The sequence below is a fragment of the Silurus aristotelis genome (genome assembly GCF_946808225.1).
Source record: "Silurus aristotelis genome assembly, chromosome: 18".
Taxonomy (NCBI): Eukaryota; Metazoa; Chordata; class Actinopteri; order Siluriformes; family Siluridae; genus Silurus; species Silurus aristotelis.
Genome location: NC_139591.1, coordinates 12,058,101 through 12,074,295, shown reverse-complemented (window position 1 = coordinate 12,074,295; position 16,195 = coordinate 12,058,101). Strand labels below are relative to the sequence as shown.

The 16,195-nt window shown below is 38.6% G+C and overlaps 2 protein-coding genes across 2 annotated transcripts in view; one reads left to right on the top strand and one right to left on the bottom strand.

The window, feature by feature from the left end:
- npm2b (nucleophosmin/nucleoplasmin, 2b) overlaps nt 1-16,195 on the top strand; it is an 86,860-nt gene that overhangs the window by 13,974 nt on the left and 56,691 nt on the right. The gene's annotated exons all lie outside the window — the stretch shown is intronic.
- Nucleotides 1-16,195, bottom strand: part of sez6l (seizure related 6 homolog (mouse)-like) — a 67,744-nt gene that overhangs the window by 2,575 nt on the left and 48,974 nt on the right. Inside the window, exons 7-17 of the mRNA XM_083569065.1 lie at nt 14,954-15,123; nt 13,495-13,689; nt 12,838-12,976; nt 12,365-12,561; nt 11,377-11,571; nt 10,434-10,625; nt 10,069-10,263; nt 9,938-9,973; nt 9,686-9,800; nt 8,255-8,354; nt 7,156-8,149 (exon numbers count right to left, since the gene is read on the bottom strand). Coding sequence (XP_083425191.1) covers nt 8,120-8,149; nt 8,255-8,354; nt 9,686-9,800; nt 9,938-9,973; nt 10,069-10,263; nt 10,434-10,625; nt 11,377-11,571; nt 12,365-12,561; nt 12,838-12,976; nt 13,495-13,689; nt 14,954-15,123 — 1,564 coding nt within the window. The 3' untranslated portion in view covers nt 7,156-8,119. The remainder of the gene's footprint in view (nt 1-7,155; nt 8,150-8,254; nt 8,355-9,685; nt 9,801-9,937; nt 9,974-10,068; nt 10,264-10,433; nt 10,626-11,376; nt 11,572-12,364; nt 12,562-12,837; nt 12,977-13,494; nt 13,690-14,953; nt 15,124-16,195) is intronic.

The following is a 16,195-nucleotide window of genomic DNA, read 5'->3' as shown; positions in this document are numbered from 1 at the left end:
TACAGTGCAGTTGCCCTGTCCCATGTGCAGAAAAACACCCCCAAAGCATGATGCTACCACCCCCATGCTTCACAGTAGGGATGGTGTTCTTGGGATGGTACTCATCATTCTTCTTCCTCCAAACACGTTTAGTGGAATTATGACACAAAAGTTCTATTTTGGTCTCATCTGACCACATGACTTTCTCCCATGACTCCTCTGGATCATCCAAATGGTCATTGGCAAACTTAAGACGTGCCTGGACATGTGCTGGTTTAAGCAGGGGAACCTTCCGTGCCATGAATGATTTCAAACCATGACGTCTTAGTGTATTACCAACAGTAACCTTGGAAACGGTGGTCCCAGCTCTTTTCAGGTCATTGACCAGCTCCTCCCGTGTAGTTCTGGGCTGATTTCTCACCTTCCTTAGGATCATTGAGACCCCACGAGGTGAGATCTTGCACGGAGCCGAGGGAGATTATATATATATATATATATATATATATATATATATATATATATATATATATATATATATATATATATATACAGTGGGTACGGAAAGTATTCAGACCCCCTTAAATGTTTCACTCTTTGTTATATTGCAGCCATTTGCTAAAATCATTTAAGTTCATTCTTCTTCCTCATGAATGTACACACAGCTCCCCATACTGACAGAAAAACACAGAATTGTTGACCTTTTTGCAGATTTATTAAAAAAGAAAAACTGAAATATCACATGGTCCTAAGTATTCAGACCCTTTGCTGTGACACTCATATATTTAACTCAGGTGCTTTCCATTTCTTCTGATCATCCTTGAGATGGTTCTACACCTTCATTTGAGTCCAGAAATTTTTTATTATACTGATTGGACTTGATTAGGAAAGCCACACACCTGTTTATATAAGACCTTACAGATCACAATGCATGTCAGAGCAAATGAGAATCATTAAGGTCAAAGGAACTGCCTGAAGAGCTCAGAGACAGAATTGTGGCACGGCACAGATCTGGCCAAGGTTCCAAAAAAATTTCTGCTGCACTTAAGGTTCCTAAGAGCACAGTGGCCTCCATAATCCTCAAATGGAAGACGTTTGGGACGACCAGAACCATTCCTAGAGCTGGCCGACCGGCCAAACTGAGCTATCGGGGGAGAAGAGCCTTGGTGAGAGAGGTAAAGAAGAACCCAAAGATCACTGTGGCTGAGCTCCAGAGATGCAGTCGGGAGATGGGAGAAAGTTGTAGAAAGTCAACCATCACTGCAGCCCTTCACCAGTGGGGCTTTATAGCAGAGTGTCCCGACGGAAGCCTCTCCTCAGTGCAGGACACATGAAAACCCGCATGGAGTTCTCCAAGATGGTGAGAAATAAGATTCTCTGGTCTGATGAGACCAAGATAGAACTTTTTGGCCTTAATTCTAAGCGGTATGTGTGGAGAAAACCAGGCACTGCTCATCACCTGTCCAGTACAGTCTCAACAATGAAGCATGGTAATGGCAGCATCATGCTGTGGGGGCGTTTTTCAGCTGCAGGGACAGGACGACTGGTTGCAATCAAGGGAAAGATGAATGCGGCCAAGCACAGGGATATCCTGGACGAAAACCTTCTCCAGAGTGCTTTGGACCTCAGACTGGGCTGAAGGTTTACCTTCCAACAAGACAATGACCCTAAGCACACAGCTAAAATAACGATGGAGTGGCTTCACAACAACTCCGTGACTGTTCTTGAATGCCCCAGCCAGAGCAATGACTTAAACCCAATTGAGCATCTCTGGAGAGACCTAAAAATAGCTGTCCACCAACGTTTACCGTCCAACCTGACAGAACTGGAGAGGATCTGCAAGGAGGAATGGCAGAGGATCCCTGAATCCAGGTGTGAAAAACTTGTTGCATCTTTCCCAAAAAGACTCCTGGCTGTATTAGATCAAATGGCTGCTTCTACTAAATACTGAGCAAAGGGTCTGAATACTTAGGACCATGTGATATTTCAGTTTTTCTTTTTTAATAAATCTGCAACAATGTCAACAATTCTGTGTTTTTCTGTCAATATAGGGTGCTATGTGTACATTCATGAGGAAAAGAAATGAACTTAAATGATTTTAGCAAATGGCTGCAAAATAAAAAAGAGTGAAAAATTTAAGGGTGTCTGAATACTTTCCGTACCCACTGTATATACAGTGAGGAAAATAAGTATTTGAACACCCTGCTATTTTGCAAGTTCTCCCACTTAGAAATCATGGAGGGGTCTGAAATTGTCATCGTAGGTGCATGTCCACTGTGAGAGACATAATCTAAAAAAAAAATCCAGAAATCACAATATATGATTTTTTTAACTATTTATTTGTATGATACAGCTGCAAATAAGTATTTGAACACCTGTCTATCAGCTAGAATTCTGACCCTCAAAGACCTGTTAGTCTGACTTTAAAATGTCCACCTCCACTACATTTATTATCCTAAATTAGATGCACCTGTTTGAGGTCGTTAGCTGCATAAAGACACCTGTCCACCCCATACAATCAGTAAGAATCCAACTACTAACATGGCCAAGACCAAAGAGCTGTCCAAAGACACTAGAGACCAAATTGTACACCTCCACAAGGCTGGAAAGGGCTACGGGGAAATTGCCAAGCAGCTTGGTGAAAAAAGGTCCACTGTTGGAGCAATCATTAGAAAATGGAAGAAGCTAAACATGACTGTCAATCTCCCTCGGACTGGGGCTCCATGCAAGAACTCACCTCATGGGGTCTCAATGATCCTAAGGAAGGTGAGAAATCAGCCCAGAACTACACTAGAGGAGCTGGTCAATGACCTGAAAAGAGCTGGGACCACCGTTTCCAAGGTTACTGTTGGTAATACACTAAGACGTCATGGTTTGAAATCATGCATGGCACGGAAGGTTCTCCTGCTTAAACCAGCACATGTCCAGGCACGTCTTAAGTTTGCCAATGACCATTTGGATGATCCAGAGGAGTCATGGGAGAAGGTCATGTGGTCAGATGAGACCAAAATAGAACTTTTGGGTCATAATTCCACTAAACATGTTTGGAGGAAGAAGAATGATGAGTACCATCCCAAGAACACCATTCCTACTTTGAAGCATGGTGGTGGTAGCATCATGCTTTGGGGGTGTTTTTCTGCACATGGGACAGGGCGACTGCACTGTATTAAGAAGAGGATGACCAGGGCCATGTATTGCAAGATTTTGGGGAACAACCTCCTTCCCTTAGTTAGAGCATTGAAGATGGGTCGAGGCTGGGTCTTCCAACATGACAATGAGCCGAAGCACACAGCCAGGATAACCAAGGAGTGGCTCTGTAAGAAGCATATCAAGGTTCTGGCGTGTCCTAGCCAGTCTCCAGACATAAACCCAATGGAGAATCTTTGGAGGGAGCTCAAACTCCGTGTTTCTCAGCGACAGGCCAGAAACCTGACTGATCTAGAGAAGATCTGTGTGGAGGAGTGGGCCAAAATCCCCCCCTGCAGTGTGTACAAACCTGGTGAAAAACTACAGGAAACGTTTAACTTCTGTAATTGCAAACAAAGGCTACTGTATCAAATATTAACATTGGCTTTCTCAGGCGTTCAAATACTTATTTGCAGCTTTATCATACAAATAAATAATTAAAAAATCAGACATTGTGATTTCTGGATATTTTTTTTTAGATTATGTCTCTCACAGTGGACATGCACCTACGATGAAAATTTCAGACCCCTCCATGATTTCTAAGTGGGAGAACTTGCAAAATAGCAGGGTGTTCAAATGCTTATTTTCCTCACTGTATATATATATATATATATATATATATATATATATATATATATATATATATATATATATATAAAATGGTGGAGGGGGTGAAGGGGGGATTATGATGGGGGTTGTTTTTCTGGAGTTAGGGCTCAGCCCCTTAGTTCCCTTGAAAGGAACTCTTAAGCATTCAGCTTCAGCATACCAAGACATTTTGAACAATTCTATGCTCCCAACATTGAGGGAACAGTTTGGGGACAGCCCGTTCCTGTTCCAACATGCACACCAGTGCACAAGGCAAGGTCCATAAATACATGGATGAGTGAGTTTAGTGTAAAAGAACTTGACTGGCCTGTACAGAGTCCTGACCTCAACCCAATAGAACTTTGTGATGAATTAGAGCAGTGTCTGACCTTACAAATGCGCTTCTGGAAGAATAGTCAAAAAGGCAGACGAGCAAATACTTTTGGCAATATATATATATATATATATATATTACCCTATTTTATATACATACACACACACACACACACACACACACACACACACACACACACACATTAAGGCTGTCTAAAGTAATGCATTATTAATAAAATATACAAATAATAAATACAATAGAGGCGAAATTCAAACCTTCAAGGCAACACATTTATTCACGACGTGGTTTCTTTACTCTTAGCAAAAAACCTTTTTTATCTGATTTACTGTTTTACTGGTGTGCCACTTTTCAAATCAAGCACCAAAATCTGCCATGATGATTCTTCTATTTTCAATACAAGATAATCAAGTGGCAATTAAGCAAAAAAAATGATTAAATCCTGAGTTTTCTTTTCAGAGCTCTGCTATTTTGCAGTTTTTGCACAAAAAAACTTTGGCAAGTTTTACAAGTGGTATAGAAAAGTATTTCAGCTAATCCAGCTATTAGGATTGCAAGGCTGAGAGTAGAGGTGACCATCTCTGAGCAGCAGTATGGTTTTATGCTGAGAAAGAGCACCACAGATGGAAAACAGAGTACATGTGTGTGAATACTGGGGTCAACAGTGCAAAGTAATGTAGAGTGTGTTAGAGAAGTGAAGAAAAGAGTGCAGGCAGGGTGGAGTGGGTGGAGAAGCGTGGCAGGAGTGATTTGTGATAGAAGGGTATATGCGAGAGTGAAAGAGAAAGTTTATAGGACTGTGGTAAAACCTGCAATGTTGTATGGTTTAGAGACAGTGGCAGCGAGTAAGCTGGAGGTAGCAGAGCTGAAGATGTTGAGGTTTTCGTTGGGAGTGACGAGGATGGACAGGATTAAAAATGAGTTTATTGGAGGGTCAGTGCATGCAGGACGTTTTGGAGACAAGGTGAGGGAGGCAAGATTGAGATGGTGCAGAGAAGGGAAATGGGGTATATTAGTAGGAGAATGCTGAGGAAGGAGGAAAAGAGGAAGACCAAGGAGGAGTTTTATGGATGTGGTGAGGGAAGACATGCAGGTAGTTGGGTTGAAAGAGGCGGATGTGGAGGACAGGGGGGGTATGGAGACGGATGATCCACTGTGGAAACCCCTAATGGGAGAAGCCGAAAGAAGAAGAAGGCGGCAAAGTATTTCCGCTGCATGTTTGGAGAAACTGTCCAGATGCCAAGTGTGTGTAAATTGTCTGTACAGTTCTAGGTTTTTTGGGTCAAACTAAATCTTCATCCCAATTAACTTGACTAGCTTGTTGCATATAAACAAAAGGAACATGCATGATTAGTGTTTTAAAAATTTTGACCCCCACTATATATATTTTGCAAGTATTCCTTTACAAAAAAAAGAGACTAACCGAGATAAGGAAACTCCCCCAGGCTGCCCAATAGCTTGCTCATGGTGAAGTACCCCTTCATTCCATGGTACATTCAAAAACTCCAGCACGGTCATCATTGTGGTGCGTGGTTGCAGGACTAAATCTTCATAGTGAACGGTCAAACATCGTGTAGAACCTACTAACATACACTGAAATAACATGGCCTCTATTGCTTGGCTCCACTTGCTAAGGCAGTCCCTGTAGCTGGAAAGGTCAAAACCAGCAATTGTAACTTGTCTTGAGATCATTGAGTGTACTGAGGCCCGACCATCACGCACCATAAGAAGGAACTTTGAGCTGAAAGCATAGAATAAGCAAATGAGGGGTAAATATGGTGTAAATTCAAAAGTGGAAAGGGTTAAAATCAAGTGAAAATAAAAGAACGCTTAAATCAGTAAATGCTTAAATCAGAATAAATGATCAATGGGCTTACATCAGAAAACTCTATTTTTAAACGGTTTGAGAGGCATTAAAATCTGTTTAAAAACCTCTTACTTGGGAAATAATTTAGAGAGGTAGATGGAGCTCTTCAGCGTAAATGGGTCCTTATTGCAGAGCAGCGGTGCAGGCTCACCATGACGAGCAATGACCTCAAGCAAGAAGGCTGCCGTGGCTGAGTCTAGCATCTCCTGTGTAATCTCCTCTTCTTCCAGGGCCCAGCGGTCCTCTTCTGACCTCCTCCAGCCATGGCGCAAAGACAGAATCCGTGGGATCACACGGGTCTCCTCGCCACAGCGGATATTGGGGTGGGCATCAAGCATGACACGCATAAGTGTAGTGCCTGAGCGAGGTACTCCACCAACAAACACCATCGGTGAGTCTTGGTTATAGTGGTATAGGGTCTGGTTGTGGCCCTTAACTACAACTGACACTCGAAGGCTATGAGGATTTCCACTCTGGCACATAAGCATATGGTACAGTGCTTTCACAGCACCATACACTCCAAACAAACACAATAGTAGTATAAATCCCCGTCGAACAGAGAGCCGCATCACACTGTTAGATGACCACTGTATTCAGAAAATCAGTGTGATTTTACATGAGAAAACAAAATGCACTCAAGTTCCTCTATTACAATCAGTTAAAGTCCAGAAGTTTAGAGCTTTTTATTCGCAGGTGCACCGGTACTACTAAATACTATTAACATCATATGTGTTAGTAAATTGTAATGTTACCGCATTTCTATAACCAGTAACAATAATAGCCTAACTAAAAAATCTGCCAGAACACAGTCAGAAATAACAAATGAAGCTCAGTTTATTTAACATGACTTATACCATAATTATACCACCTGAATGTTGATTAAAGTTAATTAATCATTTAGATTTTTGAAAAAAAGGCCCCAGTTTGAGATTTCTAATACGGAGGATGTGAGCATATTTCTTTTTAACATGTCAGTTAAAGCACTTCCTGTAACAGGTTCCTCTCATAACAAGCAGGGTTGCAAAGTTTTTTCTTTTAACCCAAACACAATAAATACAAATACACTGTTAGGTACAGTAGGAGCAGTAATGGTTATTATATTATTTTATGTTATGACAGCTCTAGTCACAGAACCTGTTTTTTTTACAATATTTCTTAAAAAGTCAAAAAGATTTTAGCAACTTACTCTAGTGAGAAATCTGGCATTATGTATTAACGACTGCAATTTTATTCCTTATCTTCATAGTAATCCATTATTCCAAATTTTTCTATTTAAATTGTAAAACCTCAAAAGGAAACGTGAAAAATACCAGATCAGCTTAAGTACAAACAACTTCAGGAAGTAGGCGGGTTGAAAGCAGGAGGCACTTTTCATTGCATGTTTCAACATGCAGTACATTTTCCGTAACAGGAAACAAAAGACGCTGATAGAAAAATGAACAATTGTGACAAATTATTCACAAGTAAGAACACAATTTTATTAAGAAATTTATAGAAGCTACCAATATTTTATTTCTATGGTTTTACCACTATTCTGTTCAAATGTACATTAATCATATTTATTTATATACATGAAAATAAATAAATTATCTGTTCTCTGTTTTAGTCTGACATCACATTGCTTGGGAAAAATACTACTTTTAAACCTGCACTACAAACTTGTTTAGGTACAAAGCCTTAAAATGACAGACAGGAAGTCAGGGTGCACACACACACACACACACACACACACACACACACACACACACACACACACACACACACACACACACACACACACACACACACACACACACACACACACACACACACACACACACACACACACACACACACACACACACACACACACATTTTTAAACAACACAGCTCCTGCTGTCAGTGCATAAATGTTCAAATTCAATAGTAAAACCATAGCCACTTTCAATTATTCACCTTCGCTTCAACATAACCACCCTTCCTTATATCCACCTCCCTTCCCTACTTCATCTCTCTCTCTTTCTCTCTGTCTAACCTGATTTATCTGCAATGCATTCTGCAGATTTGGAGATTTGGGAGGTTGTGGAGGTTAGGGTAGCAGTGGAATTGTCAGGATCTATTTACATCACTTTCTCTGCATTTGTAACTTTTATTCACAGCAGCAGGCCTGTTCATATTGACACTTCATATTCTCTTGTGTCCTGAAAAATATGACAAATCCAAACAATAGCATATATATGTTAATGTAAACGATATTATGATAACCGATTAATATACTGTTTGGCATACTAGTATTTTATACTTACCCCACCGGTCTCATATATAGGATTGTCAAACTCGGCCTCCACAGTGATCTGTCTGTATGGGTGAGGGTACATGAGCGGCAAGCGTAGGTTCGAATGGCACCTGGAAAATAAGAACAGGATGTTGAATGTGCAGTAATATTCATTCAAACAGAAACCCGAAACATTTGGTTTCATAATATGGAAGAAACTTTTCAAGTAATCACCTGGTCTTGGTTTTCAAAATCACAGTGCTATCAGATTACAAAATTTATTTGGTGAGGTAATATAGTAAGAAAATACACACAATTTATTATTATTATTATTTTTAATAAAGTGCTAATTTAAGTACTCCTTGAAGACATAGGGCGTCATTTGTGACAACTGCAATTGACAAAGAAGGGCCTTGATGCATGAATACTGCAGTCAGTTGCAGAGACCAAATGGTGCACAGAAGAAGACCAGCAAGAAGTAAGGTGCAGTAGTCCAGTCACAAACAGTAATCCAGTCACAAAATGACAAGGTGCCTAACTGGTCATTATGGGGAGAAAGTGAAAGAAATTTGCATTAACATGACAGCTTAGCATAAAGAAAGGAAAAGGACTTTGATTGTCCAGTATTACCCCAAGGCTAAATTCGATGACCAAAACTGAAAATTCTCAATGATTGACACAAGGACAGTTGTTGTGAAATGTGCCTTTTTGTAGCTGGACTGGTTAGGATCTTAGAGGTAGTTCTAGGAGATAGAGAGACAGCTGATTGTAAAAAAGTACATTTAAGTATTGTAAAAAGAAAAGAGAGAAGTGATACTGGTCAGCAGTTGCTAATGTATGAGGGACACTAAGTAGATTAATTGAGGATGGGAATAACCCTAACTCGCTTTTGTGCAATTTGCACATGACCAGATGTGAAGCCATTAGTGATTTTAATGTTTTTTTTTTCAAATATTTCATATCACATATTTCTTCTTTGCCTTTCATAAAAATTCAAATTCTTTAGTACTCAGACAGGACATAGTCAGGGAAGCCAGTGGTTTAAGAAGTAAAAATATGTTAAGGAGCTTATGTGGAGAAGCTTCCATTATTTCCTTGTAAATGGCAATCTTAGCAGAAGCCACATTCAATTAAAGGATGTGGTAAAACGAGAGTGTCAAGTTGTGATTTCTTCCACTTTCTCTGAGCAGTTCTTAATTTTTTCTCCAATTGCTGCAAAATATCTTTCTGGAGCACGAAGGGTAAGGACAATGAGGAGAGGAAAGTGTGGAAGGATAAGGAAGAGAAAAAGGAGGTCTTGTATGACAGTGTGGAGGAATATATGGTGGAACCAAGATAGTGTATATTTTCAGAAGTTTCTGAGAGTCTCAACAAACTACACCTATTAGAATTGCAGTTTATAAAAAGGTAATAAGTAAATATATACTATAAGCTGAGCAAGCTTGTAAGGAAATATTTTAACCTTCTGACATAGATATAGGTGCCTCCAAGAAAGAGAGACAGTAAAAGAACTAAAATGAATATAGTCAGAGCCATGCTTCCCCCATCCAGCGATGATTCGACTGTAGCCTCTGCCACTAGAGATGTGGAACACAGACAAAAAAAAATATCGAAATACAACTCAAGCCAAACCTATAAATGTCAATGTTGCTCAATATTGACATAAATAATGCACTTGTTTATAGAGTCATAAAGTAGTAGTTACAAGGCCTACCTTCTAAAGCATGGTTGCTGGAGCATTCATGATTAGCTACATTTGCAAAAAAGAAAATATAGGAACTGAAACCTTTACATATATTCACATACAGTTCCATGAATATATTTATTATATATGAACAGTTTTACCTCTACACATGGGTAATGGTCCACTCCAAAATGAAGGATTCCCTAGTATGCACCTAATTGTAATTTCACCAATGAGTTCATAACCCTGATAGCACATAAAATTCAGGGACTCCCCAGGCAGATAAAACCGCTTAGACAAAACCTGGTAGCCATTGTCAGGAAGACCAGGATTCTCACAAGACACCGACTCTTCCACTAGGGTAGAGAAAAGGAATATGATTAAGATGTAAAAAAAAAAAAAAAAAAAAAAAAAAAAAAAAAAAAAAAAAAAAAAAGGAAATCATAATTTTATTGGTTAATTTTTACTTTAATTTCTTATGATTTATTGATATTTATTATTATTGATTCTTATTATTGATATTCACAGATACAACGTGGCAAGTGAGATGTCCATACTGGGGTTCCGGGTTCACGACCATAGCAAGTTAAAGTGGCACCACCCTGCAGAATGTAGCCTAGATTGCAACTGTACTGAATGGTAGTTCCCACCAGCAGTTTGGGATCAGAGAGCGTCCGTACAGAGTGCTCAACATGACCTGGATCTGTGCAATACATAACTAGCAGAAAAAAGACAGACATGACAGATACAATTTTCTACTTGCTTAGCTGATTCCACAAATAATACTTATCTTAGTCATCTAAACTCAATTTTATTAACAAGTAGTGATAGACACACAGTAACAAAGTAAATGTAATTTGTTAGTGTACTTAATCTGTACTTTATCTGTACTACTGAAGTATTTCCATCTGGTGAGACTTTTAATCATAGTTCTTTAGAACTACAAGTACATCGAAAGCAAACACTTTTGTACTTTTATTGAAGGGAAACTTTAAAAGGAACACTTTTACTGGAGCAATATTGTACCTAGTGTATCTCTACTTTTACAGTACATTGATGTGTACTTTATCCAGCACTGTTAACAAGCTATGTATATAGGGATGCATCAAGAAAATATGTTTCTACATTCAACTTTTATTTACTATATTACTCAAACAATTTTATACACATTATACATTCTCATCACAAATACAGTTCTAGATAATCATTTGTCTTATGCATAAAATAGATAACAATAACACAATGAAAAAAATTACATTTTCTTTCGTTTGCTTTGCTACAATAAACTATTTGTGTGTCTTACTTTTTAAGCATAAAATAACAATGAAATGACACACAGCTGGTCAGAAAATAATTAAGCAGCTGACTCTTTAGTTATTTTTGGCTCTTTAAACATATAATAAAATGTGATTTCTAAAAATAGCTCAGAACGCAAAAAAGTAAACTGGGATAATTGAGGTTAGGCTTACTTTTCTCACAGAAGGGGGGCTGGGTGCTCCAGGTCAGGTCCAGGAGACAAATGAGGGTCTCTCTGCCCACCAGATCATAGCCTGGGTCACACTGATAAGTAATACGTGTCCCTCGCAACAGTGCAGTGTGTGATGTGGTCTTCCAGCCGTTCTGAATCTCAGGCAGGTCAGGGCATGAATCATTATGAGACACCTCTGATATAAAGATAAAAGATGAAGATAAAAAAAATAAAAAAAAATAAAAAAAACTCAACCACTAAAAATTGCAAAATTGTAACTTCAACATTTACTCTTAAATGACAAGGTAACAAAGTTTGGCACGCTTATGGTAATGAAATCATAGTTACCACAATAATAAATATGGTGATCATGATTTAATTAAACCTATCATGGTTTTACAATTTGTTGTTAATTTACTTTGACATTGCAAGAAGCTAATTTGTTTTGTAACTAAACCTTCAGCAAATAATTCACTCATTATTTATGGTCTCAAGAAATATTAAGGATTAAATAATTGTTACTTATTTAATGGTCAGTAATTTTACATTCATCACAGTCACCTGACAAATTACTCAGGTTTAAGTAAACATAAACAAAATAAATGAATTATTAATTACTGTGTGAATTATATATCATATATTCTCGTACACCGCACAATTCACTCAGATTCACTCAGATTACTGCAGATAACTGCTGATGGAGCTGGCAGGCAGGAAAAAAAGAGGAAAGCCAAGGAGTAGGTTTATGGATGTGGGGAAAGACATGCAGGTGGTTAATTTAAAAGAGGCAGATGAAGAGGACAGGGTGTTATGGAGATGGATAATCTGCTGTGGCGACCCCTAACAGGAACAGCCGAAAGAAGAAGATGATGCAGCATGCTTGTTTAGTTGCTTTCTGGATCAGATTTGCTGAGAGTTTAAAAGAGGCAACAAGAATACTACCGGCCCAAGGGATGGGTATAGCTGCTTTTGAACATTTGTTCTCTTACCTACATAGTTGATGATGAAACCCTCTCCCTTCCCAAAGACCAGACCAGCTGGATCAGAATGAAAGGTGATGGTAAGATCAGGAGTAGAGGAGGTAAGCTTAAACGGACTTTTCCCCCCCACATATTGGCCCAAGATTTGTGTGGTGACCTCATCACCATCCAAAATGGTCAGCATGTCACTGTTAGTAAGGTTAAGGCTAGAGAAAGAGAACATTCAAGATAGATAGATATGTTTAAAAAGCCTACTAATAGAAACAGTCTGATAATAGAATATATTCCTAAGGTATGTTGATACAATAAACCTACTACGTTTAGCCAGGATACATTTTTTTTTTTTCATTATACGTACTACAAAGAATTCTCTTAAAAGAAAGGTAAATCATATTTAGGGGGCTATTAACTATGCAAGAATCTGCCAAGCATTTTTCCCTAAACATGTATGTGTATTAATGTTAACAAGGAAATGAACCCACAGCTGCACATCCAGCAGAATACGCTTTTCCTCACTGACATGAATCCTCCAGCTGCAGTCTTCACCTTCACCATACCAGTCAGGCCAATTCGGGGACAAAATCAAGCCACTGGGTCCAGACAGATCTCCTCCACATAGCGCTGCACATATAACATACAGTAATTAATAACTCTTCCAGTTGAACTGCTCTATTAATATGGAACTTCAGACAGTATATTCAGAGATGGTGAAACAAGCAAAACACATTAATATTCATGCAAAATATTAAAAATTTAAAAGTTTATATCAGTCAAATTTCATACTTTAAAAATTACAGCTTCATAGTCAAATTACATGATTTTCAGGGGAACCTGCTCAGATATCTACATATAGCTCATGCTGCCAAGGTTGGCAGACTTTCATAAATGTGTCTGAGGTGGGTTATTTAGACAGAAGATACAAGTGCCTAATGTTAAAACCATTGCAATGCATGTTGTAATGCATATAATATCAATAATCAGAAAAAATCATTTACACAGCACAAATATGCACTTTTATCTAGGAACAAATCTTTCAAGATAACAAGGCACAGAGGAAGCCAAAAAAGTGATTTGTTTTATAAGAAGAAACAGTGGATTTTATTGTTTCATTCACATTGTGTTCTTTTTTATACTTCTACCTTTACACAGAGGCTCTGTGTCATTCCAGTAGGGGTCTCGTGTGTTAATGCACTCAATGACAGGAGGGCCTTGCTCCAGAGAATGGCCAGGTTCACAGGAGAACTGTACTATGGCTCCCACACCATATGTTGGGTCTGTGGTGCTGAAGTTTCCATTCTGGATGTAAGGCTCATAGCAGTGGCCCTTCTCAAATGCTGCTCAGATTGAATTGCAAAAGTCAATATGGTGTCTATGGTATTATGAAATGGTAATGAGTAAATCTGCAATTTTAATTTAATTAACTTTTAAAACAATAACTATTTTGTAGAACTTTATCGTCCAGACTATTACCGTAATTTCGGGACTATAAAGCGCACCCTTATATAAGCCACACCCACTGAATTTTACAAATATTTTTTTATTTTTAACATAAATAAGCCGCAGTCTGAAACTACACTGAAACTAATTAACTTTACACAGGCTTTACCGAAAGACAGTGTCTGTTACACGGTGTAACGGGTGAAATATGTTGTGGCTCCTTTAAAAGCAGAGCGGACTCAACGCGTTACAACGGCTTGTATCTAAACAGTAGCCTACCAAGAAAGTCATTGTTCACTGTCTTTCTCCTTCCTTTCACAACTACAGTGGTACTTTGACCTACGAGTGCATTAATGTACAAGTTTTCCGAGGTACGAGCGGTCACACGGTCGATTTTTTTGCTTTGTTACGCGAGCAAAATTGAGGTATGAGCTCGAGACGCCGCTGCTAGATGGCGAAGCGAAGCCAGAAAGCGAAGATTGTGACGAAAATTAAGATAAGCAAAGAAGAAAAAGTAAAAATGTTAAAGTTTAGAGATACGTGGTGTACAGTACAGGAGTGATAGTAAAAAACGAGTTTTCCCTCCGCCTCTCGCCTCTACCCCCCTCCACACACTCACACACACACACAGACGTTAGCTCAAGTCGTCTCATCTCCAAAGAAAATACACTGAATAAAACCTTATTATATCTTTACATACTCTTTCTATTATGTTTTTATACAAGATTTGTTATTTAGAAATTTATTTTCCAATTGAAACATAAAAATGGGGTGTCATTTTGAGGGTTGGAACGGATTAATGCCATTTTAAGTATTTTCAATATGGAAAACTGATTTGATGTGCGAGCAAATTGAGATACGAGCTCATCCACGGAACGAATTAAACTCGTAGGTCAAGGTACCACTGTATTTCTCTGGGGAGTTGATCACACAGGTGAGGTAAGTTTTTTCGTTTTCGTTCGGAAATGTCATTGGTCTAATGTTATGTCGCTCAGTTTTTTGGCTTGAAGTTTGTGAAACTGGGAAAAACCCAGGAAAAATCCATAAATTAGCCGCTTCATTGTTTAAGCCGTGGGGTTCAAAACGTGGGGGAAAAAGTAGCGGCTTATAGTCCGAAAAATACGGTAACTGATATTTTTATACATGATAAGAAGTACTCACACTCATAACGGATATTGAAACCAGTGTTTTGGTTGTTTGGCTTGTCTGTTATGAACTGGATTCTGACTGCTGGGCCCTCACTGATGACTCCCTCAAATGGGATAGGAACCCCCCGACCAGAATCAAACAGAACTACAGAGCCAGCATCCAGACCACTCCACAAAACAAGCCTGAAGCAAAAAATGAAGCAAAAACATACAATGCCTCCAGAAAGCATTTGCTCATCAAATTATTCATTCCATTTGAATGACAGTCTTCTGTCTCACATTTGTCACTATTGTTTGGCCTTGTTCATGCTCACATCCTTTTCTTGTTCATGTAATTTTGTGTCTTTTGTTTGTAAACCCCCCCCCCCCTTCTTAGGATATTACTTTACCCTGCTACCCTGCTGAGAACCTCACTTTCCCCCCATGTGCAGCTGAGGATGTTGCTCTATCTTCCTGCCCTGGAGAGGGTAAAGGTCTGTTTCCCTGTCCTGCTGAGAACAACACAGGGGGCACCAGAGCAGATCCTGTCCTCTCCATGAGTATTATTCCATCTCACCCCATGAATGCTGTTCTGCCTGCCTTTTTGGTTAATGATGTAACATGTCTCCTTGCTTCACTGGCAGAATGTTGCTTTCCCTCATGCTCCACCACAAACGTTGTCCTCCCCCACAAGATTTATGTTCACTATTTATCAGTCACTAAACTCTCACGTCATGTAGACTAGATCTTTACATGCACTCTTTGTCTAGCATTTGCCATCCATGGATGTCCTTGAGGTTTGTATGCACTTTTACACTCCATTAAAATATGTTCTGCAATTGCATCCACTCTAGCCTCTACAAACATCTACAAAATTAAATTTCAATAACCTAATACAATTAAATTAACTTCTTTAATATCCTCATAATTATTAAAAAAGTTAATAAAAAAAAAATAATTTAATTATCCTCCAAGGAAATTAATGTTTCTTTTATTAATAACTTAATATAGTGCTTTTATTTATTATGTGGATCATTTAAATGCAATATCTTAAAGAAGACACAGCCTCTATTAATTGCAAATTTGCTCTTGCTCTATATTAAGGTCGCGCAATAAATATCACTTTTCTTTTCTTTTTTTTTTTGGGGGGGGGGGGCGCATAGCTCATTTGTCAGATTAGATTAGTCCTGTTGTTATAAGGAACCAAAAACTACATACTGTTTAAAACTTTGACAAATTTGGCAAACGATTTCACTATGGCAAAAAAATGACAAAA